General features: G+C 35.6%; 2 protein-coding genes across 4 annotated transcripts; one reads left to right on the top strand and one right to left on the bottom strand.

The window, feature by feature from the left end:
- The first annotated feature begins 3644 nt into the window (after positions 1-3644).
- On the top strand, positions 3645-4342 carry LOC18038486 (40S ribosomal protein S17). Its single transcript, XM_006430047.2, has one exon. It carries the CDS (start codon positions 3757-3759, stop codon positions 4180-4182), a length of 426 nt encoding a protein of 141 aa, XP_006430110.1. The 5' UTR covers positions 3645-3756; the 3' UTR covers positions 4183-4342.
- A 749-nt stretch (positions 4343-5091) lies between these two features.
- LOC18038485 (TLD domain-containing protein 1) lies at positions 5092-9699 on the bottom strand. Of its 3 annotated transcripts, none has more exons than XM_024182066.1 (8): positions 9441-9698; positions 9264-9366; positions 9029-9133; positions 8862-8947; positions 7996-8237; positions 7362-7551; positions 6676-6859; positions 5092-5657 (listed from the first exon to the last, which is right to left on the bottom strand). In XM_024182066.1, the coding sequence occupies exons 1-8, from the start codon at positions 9491-9493 to the stop codon at positions 5355-5357; spliced, it is 1266 nt and encodes a 421-aa protein (XP_024037834.1). In that variant the 5' UTR covers positions 9494-9698; the 3' UTR covers positions 5092-5354. The 3 variants fall into 3 exon arrangements, with proteins under 3 accessions (XP_024037834.1, XP_024037836.1, XP_024037835.1); XM_024182067.1 differs by having other exon boundaries at positions 5391-5650; positions 9441-9699; XM_024182068.1 differs by lacking the exons at positions 9264-9366; positions 9441-9698 and having other exon boundaries at positions 7996-8232; positions 9029-9121.

Below are 9699 nucleotides of genomic sequence, written 5' to 3'. Positions count from 1 at the left end.
AACCTCCATCAACCACATTATTAAGTCCACTCACAGGCTTAGACTCATCACTACTCAAATATAATGCTATCTCCGCCACACATCCGCTGCCTTCGACACTACTCCTTTTAGATTAGCCGATGCATAAAGCAGTTCTTCAAACGTCTTCTTGTCTATGCCCATTGCATTACGGAAAAATGGTGTCGCACTGACAATAGGAGCAATGCTATTGACCCTAATGCCATACTGCCCTAGCTCCACACACAAGTTCTTTATAAGCCCTAACACTGCATATTTAGACATGAGATAATCATACAGAGCCTCGCCAATAGTCTCGGTAGCAAGATTAGCAGTGAAGAGAAGCACACCTTTTAATTTTAGCTGAAATCATAACCCTAGCAGTATGCTTTGCACCCCAAAAAACAACTATAATCATAACCCTTTTTAATTTTTCATTATCGGTGTCCAAAGTTGTTCGATCCATATTACTTATGATGCCAGCGTTGTTGAACATAATGTCTAGCTTGCCAAACTTGGTAAAATCAAAAATATTTTTAACATTCGAATCACTCGTGACATTGCAACAAACATAAGAAATTAGTTCATCTGAATCAAATTCCTTACAAAGTGCTCGGCAAAGATCGTATTGAACAACAGCTATGATGACTTTAGCTCCGTGTTGGATAAATACTCCTTAATTAATTAGTTCATTGAATTTCATTTTGTGAATTTTTCGGGTTAGAATGCATGTGGCGATAATCACCGGAGGGAGAGGGACAAGCGGCTTTGGCAAGACTACGGCTAAAACCTTTTGGCAATTGGAGTCACTGAAGAAGAGCTCCTTATTTTCAGTTGAATGTGTTAGATGTTTCAAAGCCTTTACACGTGAATTACAACGAATCTTGAACAATTATAACAATTGGAACCGAGAACAATCCAAGAACCAGAAACCCAGAACAAACACCAAGAACCAATGAACAGCACCAAGGAACCAGATTAGAAAGAAAAATGTGCTTCACTTTATTAATCACAATGAATCAAATACAACGAAAGATCTAGAAGTGATTACAAGCAAATGAACGAAGCAAATTTCAGCTCATTCCATAAAGAATTGAAAAAGAAAAAGGAATTATATCAGAGGCTGTTGATCAGCTGGTTTTATACTGCTGAAGCAGGAATCGAAATAACGAACATAACAACTTTTGCCACCTCAGCACGCAAATATCACCAGCACCCCCGAACAGAAGTCATACTGCACTTCACTCCCTACAATTCTTCAAAACTGCCACTTGAGTCCAAATACTCAACCAGCTCACAACCTCACAAAATGATTATCAAAGTCTCTAAGAATCGACACTTGCTAGGACCTTTAGCTAATGTACAATATTTAACCAAATTTAATCAAAAGTCAGTTGAGTCAATAAAGACAACTACATCTAATTAATTAATCGAGGGAAAAAAAGCATTATCAAAGATGAGCAAGTTGTTTTACAAACTCTTTTTCAGTTAATTAAGTAAGTATCCTCTAACTATTGGAAAAACTACTGATAATTGATTTTTTTTAGGAATAATAAAAAATTCTAACATACTTCTAAAGTATCATGTCAATCATACAACAAACATGTTATGTCATATATGTATATGTTTTGAAGTACTAATATGCAATTGTTAGTTACATAAAATTTAAATACACATGTTATATATACATCAAATTGGTTATATTACCACTAATATATTTTAAAATTTTTTCTTTCTCATTTAAGCCACATAAGATAACTCCAATGGGAGAAAAACTTATGTGGGATTATCATACCAATTCAACATGTTAAGGTGGTAAGACAACCCACTAAGGCTTAGTTATACTAATTTTTAAAAAAATAAATTTGACGGTGACCTAATGAACCCATTCCTATATTAAATGGCAAAACATCAACGAGTTATCTCCCGTGCGTGCTAGTGTGTGAGTGATTGAAATTGTCCGCCACATCAATATGATGAGATGGTGAGATAACTCATTGATGTTCTGCCATTTAATAGAACAATGAAACTAAACCATAGAAAAAATAGAAGTCGATTTGGAGGCCTGAAATAGTTTCCACCAACTTTCAAAAAAAAAAAATTGAAAAATTAAAATAATCATGAAAGATTAGGAAAAAGTTGTTAGATTCATGTAAAAGTCTTTAAGAGACTTTTTTATGATCCATAGAGGATTTTTAGTGGAAGAAAAACTTAATTTTTTTGTTCGAGCCCAATTTGGGCTGAAAACCAAGGTTACAGCCAACACTTTTGGCACTTTAAAAAGTGATCTCATAATGGTGTTGAATTTCAAGCTATTTTTTGTATGCGTGTAGATAGTGAAAATCAATCATAGGAAAAGACGAGAGTCAATTTGGAGGCCTGAAATAATTTTTATGAAATTTTAATTTTTTTTTGAAAAATTAAGAGAACTTGATGAATTGATGTAAAATACTTTAGGAGGGTATTTTATGGCCCAAATATAGTTTTGGTGGAAAAAACCTAATCTTTTTTTATCGGATCTAGAATTGAAGGCACTATAATATTGGGTTTTTAAATGATGATTGCGCAATGGAGTTGAACTACAAATTATTTTTTTTGCACACATGTAGCTATTAATAAAACTAAACCATAGAAAAAATGGAGTCGATTTGGAGGATCAAAAAATCTTTATGAACTTTTGAAAATTTTCTAAAAATAAAAAATTAGGAGAACTTGTTGAATTGATTTAAAATTCATTAGGATGCTTTTTATGGTGCAAATATAATTTTAATGGAAAAAATCTAAATTTTTATTTTCCCAAGCCTAGTTTGAGCCGAGAACCAAAGTTGGCCCAAAAAATAGTTAGATTTTAAAGAAATATAAATAGATACAAATAATAAAAATTCATTAGGATGCTTTTTATGGTGCAAATATAATTTTAATGGAAAAAATCTAAATTTTTATTTTCCCAAGCCTAGTTTGAGCCGAGAACCAAAGTTGGCCCAAAAAATAGTTAGATTTTAAAGAAATATAAATAGATACAAATAATAAAAATCGCCATTCTTTTTTTCCCATAAACAAACGATGAAGAATAAGGCAACAACAAACGTCGATTACTTTTTTTTTTTTTTTGGAGGACCAAATAATAAACGTTACTTCATTACACATTAATCTTTGAATAATAAACTCCAAATTCAAAAATTTGAAATCTGTCGATAGGTGTCAAACATTTCGTATCCAACGGGCTTACTTCAAGCCGTATTTAGAGCATTAACTCCAAAGTCAAATCTTTTTGTCCCCTTCAAAGACTTGGCAACGATATCCTATAATTACTCAGAAAATCGATATCCTATATATATTGGCATAAGTAGAGGTTTAATATATGTCATTCCATTTTTTTTTTTCATTTTCAAATTAACCTATCATAATATATGTCACGCTACCAAAACTTGTTAAAAAAAAAAAAAAAAACTAAAATTCCTAATCATATTCGTACAAAATGATGCTCGCTACGTGTCAAAATCTCCTTAAAAATGTAAACGGATCGAAATCATTCATCCTCGATTGGGCACCATTACCTTATGGCCGAGGCCCAATATTCTCATCTTGGGTGTTAATCACCTTCAGCACAGCCCATTCGAAACAGACGCCCTATAAGTAATAAATACCCACCAAAAACCCTAACCCTAACCGACCTGGGCAACGCTAACAAAGCACGCACAGGCACAGAGCTCTCTTTCTCTTATTCGCCATTGTCAATCTCTCAGCAGCACAACCAAAATGGGTCGAGTCCGAACAAAGACAGTGAAGAAATCTTCGCGCCAAGTGATCGAGCGTTACTATTCACGCATGACCCTTGACTTCCACACGAACAAGAAGATCCTCGAGGAAGTGGCGATCATCCCATCAAAACGGCTACGTAACAAGATCGCCGGGTTCTCGACCCACTTGATGAAACGGATCCAGAAGGGTCCGGTTCGCGGCATCTCGTTGAAGCTCCAAGAGGAGGAGCGCGAGCGCCGCATGGACTTTGTCCCGGACGAGAGTGCCATCAAGACTGATCAAATTGAGGTCGATAAGGAGACTCTTGACATGCTTGAGGCTCTTGGTATGAATGAGATCCCGGGTCTTGTTCGGGTCGACCCGGTTGCTCCAGGAGTTGAGTTCGGACGCGGCGGCTTTGCCGGAGCCAGGAGGAGGTTTTAGAGAGTTGGGTTTTGGTTGGTGTTTGTTAGATTTCATTTTTAAAGACTTAATTTGATGTTTTGATTTTGGCGAATTTGTTCATGGTTAATTTTGTCTTTGTTGGAACAATTTTGATGTTATATTGAATGGGTACATTGTGCCTCAGCTATTTTTGATCTTACGTGCGTTATTTATTGATATTGTTAGTTTGCACAATCTAGGAATAACTACGCTGGAATTAGCCTCTAATATCCTCTTGTTATTCTTGGGATTGAATTTTAATTGATTGGTTTGGTTGTGCTGTAACCTCCATCAAGACTAGGTTCAGTTCAGTTGATCGCATCGCTGCAAAAGTACAATGGTGTCTCATCTCTGCCATATTATTGTAGCATTGGGATTATTTACCGGTCAGTCCTATGAATGACATACTTTGATGCTGTGTGGGCATGGCGGTGAAAAGCTTGTTGTGAGATAATGCTACCTTTCTTTTGGGGAATTATCACTCTTAACAGCCTTTTTGCAGTTTTTGCACTCAGCGGTTGATGATTTTGGATCCATGTTGCTTGTAATGCCATGGTATTCAAGTAAAACGGTAGCCTTTTATGATGATGGAAGCTAGAAAATCAATCATCAAATTCGATTCTGTGTATTCAGAGCTGTTTGCTAAAAAATTAGCACTGAAAACACGCAAGTCACAAGCAAAGATGGTAAATTGGTAATTCTATCTTTACATTTTCTTCCAACAATAGCAAAATATTAAAAACCTCGCTCTCAATGGAAGTGTAGTGAGAAGTTGTAACACTATCTTTGAAAATGGTATGTCAACTGCTGCAGTGTGTTATGTGTACAAGGAGATAATTGTCAAATCAAACATCATATATTCACCCCTCGTTTTCTTTTTATTACAGAAGTAAACTATACATCAGTGCATGTGCCCCGCGCCACCCAAAAGAAGGGCGCAAAGAGGTAACCAATCATTGACCTCCTAATAGAGAACATAGTTTTTCACCAGAGCAAATATATAGTGAAATCTATCTGAAACTGTAGCCAATGAAAAAAACCAGAGACAAGTTACATGCAGATATCTATAAGGTTTAAAAGGCCAGACGGCATCCAGAAGATGACTTCTGATCATTGAGGAACAAATTCAAAGTGGGATATCCCAATTATACAATGTTGAAAACCTTCCAACATTACTCACTTGAATTTGCAAGCCCAACCATGTTGAGCATATGGCGGTCCTCCTTAAATCTCTCTAGTACAGTACCCTTGAGAGCATCTTGCCTCTCCTGCTGTGCTCTCTTAATAACTCCCCAGCATTCGATCACTTCTGGATATATTTGGCTGGTCTTGGAAAGACAAGGGTTGCCAAATGTGGTATTGGTGAACGTATGCCCCTTATCAAAGCTTGCCGAGAGGAAAAGACCAAAGTGATTAACACGTCCACCAAAACCAATGCCATTTGGGATGCTCTCTGAACTGAAATTTGCTGCACACTGACAATACAAGGTTGATAGCAACATAAATAATTGGGAACACACAGCAAAGTCAGCTGCATATGTGCAAACTTGACTAAGCAATTTCATTACACAATCAAATAACAAAATGTTAAACAGGTGCGTTTTCACTAATAAAATGAAATAAGGCCTTGCATTTAATAACCCATTTAAGGGTTGACAAAGAAATGTTCCTGGACCTGTTCTTTAAAATGGGGCTTTTGTAATGTGAAAAATTCACTACTAGAAAACTAGATCTACCAAAAATTTGCTTAAGAACATTCAGTAAGGGGCGTCAAAATGTGGAAAGAAGAAAGTGGCAAAACCATCTAGCTCTCCAATAATATTAGAGATAACTGACCTGTCTTCACAAGTTATCCTCATATTACCTGTGTTTGGTGGTATAATTTATAGAAGCCTCAATTTCTTGAAGTGGAGTTTGTTTTCAGTGGGAAGGACGTTTTATAATACTTAAGAACCCATTAGTTGGAAAGGCAGACTCTTATTTCTGACAACACTAGTAACACTCCTAGCAAAAAATAATATAAAGTGTTCCTGTGACACACAAGTTTCAGCAAGTATCTGAAACTAAAGATATTTGACCCAGTCATGTATATCTCTAATGAATGAGTTGCTGCAGATTTACATTACAGACTGCAAAGCCCTTTAACCAGTTGATTTTTTCACAACAAATGCTAGCCATAATCAATCTCATCATAAATTCCTCCAGAGTAGACAATGTAAAGCAGCTGAATAATAACATTTTTCCAAACATGCAGAATTTCTTCCTAGGTAAATGAGATCGCTATGTTCCCAAAAGTCTTATCCAAATAGTGCACCATTATTAAAAGACAATGAATCTATCTGGTGAATCGCTGCCAGCAAAGCTTCATTTCAATTACTGGATGGACTATTCTATTGAACATCAAAAGTAAAGCCACTATAAACTGCAAGTCCTAGAAACACACAATTTAAATTTAAGCTTTTCCATCATCTATGAGAACAAGTAGACATATACCCATTGTAGATTACTGTTTGCTCCAGTAGGCCTGTAAATAGCTAACTTTGGATAGAGCTGAAAAAGAAAAGACTTCATGTCTCCATAGAAATCACCATGTCTCTCCCACGGCTGCGAAGCATAACCTCCATATATGTGTCCTTCTTTGTCCTTAATAATCAACACAGTTGACCCTTCATCATTTCTGCAGTTCAATCATACAGTTATCATCCACTCCAATTTAAAAAATTCCAAAATACTATTTAGAAAGTATTTAGCATACATATGAATTTATTTAGCATTTCTATTTTCTAGGCTGAAAAGGGGAAAATTATATAAAGAAACATAAAAATAAAAATGTTTCAAAATAGTATTATTATTTTGACCCATAAAAAGTCATACACATGCATTGTTGATATTGTCTACAGAACTTTTGCATCCAATACCTTCTTACTATAGCATCCCACCAATCGCTTAGCAAGTTAGCATATCCCCAAGGACATAAAAAAATGCAGGTTATGAGCGGTCAAGAATTGATAGAGAACTTTCCAAGATAATTCAGTAAAAAGGTAGAAGGTACTTGAGATAAATAGGTCCATGAAAGCATATTCCTTCAAAAGGCTCAGTACAATAGACTACTCAAAATCAGAAACTAATGGCATCTGTATTGCTATCAGATGATTGCATGAACAAAGAAAGCCACTCACGAAATGCTGCCCAAGAATGTGTTGAAACTTAAGCCATTCATAGCACTATGATACAAAAGCTTCCATTCTTCCAACTCATGTGGAGAAAGAGCTCCTCCTATATGCCACGCATATTCCTTCCTCAATAATAACATACTGGAATGAACATTCTCTGAACACAGCAATCGAGGAACTTGACATCCAGGTCTCCCTACACAACAAGTAATGATTTAAATAGGACTAACCAATCACACTTAAGATTAGATGTCCCAAATACATAAAAGTTAGAATGCCGGTTAATACAACATCTTTCGGCCATACCATAGCACACTAAAACAATAATCATAATCACTTTTGTAAGTTAGACAAGCAGCACTGTATTCACTATAAAGGAAATAGACAGAAACCTGCGAAAAAATAAGTAATGTGCCCAGTGGGAAAGAAGCATTACATATCACCAAGCATACAGGAGGCCGCTGATTGAAGCAAATGGATGAAATTAGAAGCTGTCATCACATTATTAATAGTACTATAATTATTTATGTTCAAGTGGAGTTGGTGTGCCTATAGCTTACTTAGGTACACCCTATGATAGAAGCAATGAATAGATAAAGTAATAAGCATGGGCACTAATAACTGAGAAGAAGCAAAGAACCTGGATCTGGTGGCGTCAATAAGCCTCCAAGGAATTTCCTTGCAGAAGGAATAAGAGTACACCAACTCCTAAAATCCTCAAAAGACATACTTTTGTTACTGCTTCCTTCACCATTCTTTGAAAATGTTGCAGCATTTAGCAATACATCTACAATGTCCTGATGGGAATTCGATCCACGTTCAGAAATTTTCATGGAAAATATAATTTCCAACATTGCAATTACAACAGATTCCAGATCTGACCTGACATCAGATTCCAAAAATTTCACATCCATCATAAAAGAAAATAATGAGAGAAACCCAAACAAACAAGAAATACCTTACACAAAATTAAAAAAAAAAACAATTAAATCATAGAGGAAGTGATGGATATCTAATCTGCAAAGAAGTCTTTGTTTCTGAAAACATGAATACAGAATCTTAAGAACATGTGCATAACTGGGAGTTCTCAAAAGCTAGCTTAAATCTAAAAATAGTAAGAAGACTACATTTACTTTTTTTGTGAAATTTAGTCCAAATTATCCCATAAACCTCTACATTTTACCCTAGTCTTTCAAAAAATTAAGAAATAAACATAAAATAAGAACCACGAACATAACATCCTGTAAACTCTTCTCATATCATTCATTTCTCTATTTTGTGTCATTACCAACTTTTTTTCCACTTGTGCTATCTGGGAAACTTTTTCTAGCCACAGGAAAATTATATCTTTTCTTCTCTACGCTAACACTAACGAAAAAAAAGTTCCTTTTACATCAATCTGGATGCATGTTCAAAAACTAATCATATGCAAAGACCACCTATAACAGTTTACAGAATCATAAGGCTTTTCTAATAACTAGAGAGGACAACTGGTTATATTTTTACCTCCCCAAGACTCCATCATCGTTAACGTCTAATAGTTGATATATAAACTCTTCAATTTCATCTTTTGTCCCTTTCTCATAAGTAGCCTGCAACAAACAACAAGAAACATAATTTACAATCCTATCAACAGTTCATTCTATGAAGTCAATATAATCAAAAGGACTTACTTTAGCAACAACGAGGTCTTCGAAGGTGAGTTTGTGATCATTTCGTTTCAGCGTAACCAAATTGAACATTCTCTCCCCAAGAGCACCACTGAGTCCAAAATATGCCTAAACCAAGATTACATCAACTTAAAACTATTAATTACTCAAAGACAGAAAAAGGGTAGCTGCGTAGGTGTGAAATTGAAGGGAAAAAAAAAAGAAAAAAAGAAAAGCAAGTGGGGTTATAAAAAAGAACCTGAAAAATTGACGGAGATATGTATCGGCCATTGCTCTGTGACTGAGCGGCCAGTGATTTAAACAGTGACTTGAGGTCTTCGAGTTCATGTTGAGCGAATGATCTACAAAATATTGATCAACATTTATGGGAAGAAATGTAAAGATTCTTTAGATAGAGAGGAAGTAAGCGAGAAACCTGGAGGCTGAAACGAAGCAAGGATTTGCAGGAGGTGGCTGAGAGTTGCCCATTCTGCTCCTCGTTGGCTCTTCGCTATTTCGAGAGGATGATTCAATTATTTACGGCAATTGCGTGAAAGCGAGCGAGAATTCGATGAAATTGAATATTAGTAAAAAGGCACATCATCTACGTAAAATATTTTTGGACAACAAATCGTCTCTTAGAAGAATCCCCAGCCGACTATTCGTATATTTTTGGACAGGTAGTATATCTCAAA

The sequence above is a fragment of the Citrus clementina genome, unplaced genomic scaffold, assembly GCF_000493195.1.
Source record: "Citrus clementina cultivar Clemenules unplaced genomic scaffold, Citrus_clementina_v1.0 scaffold_6, whole genome shotgun sequence".
Classification (NCBI taxonomy): Eukaryota; Viridiplantae; Streptophyta; class Magnoliopsida; order Sapindales; family Rutaceae; genus Citrus; species Citrus x clementina.
Note: the sequence above shows the minus strand (reverse complement) of the source record. Positions and strands in the feature narration are given on the sequence as shown.

Coding starts and splice junctions, on each gene's coding strand:
- LOC18038486 (XM_006430047.2), top strand. CDS start 3,757: ATGGGTCGAGTCCGAACAAAGACAGTGAAGAAATCTTCGCGCCAAGTG.
- LOC18038485 (XM_024182066.1), bottom strand. CDS start 9,493: ATGGGCAACTCTCAGCCACCTCCTGCAAATCCTTGCTTCGTTTCAGCC. Junction 9,367..9,440: donor TGCTTCGTTTCAGCCTCCAG/GTTTCTCGCTTA, acceptor AATATTTTGTAG/ATCATTCGCTCAACATGAAC. Junction 7,552..7,995: donor ATTGACGCCACCAGATCCAG/GTTCTTTGCTTC, acceptor CTTGTTGTGTAG/GGAGACCTGGATGTCAAGTT.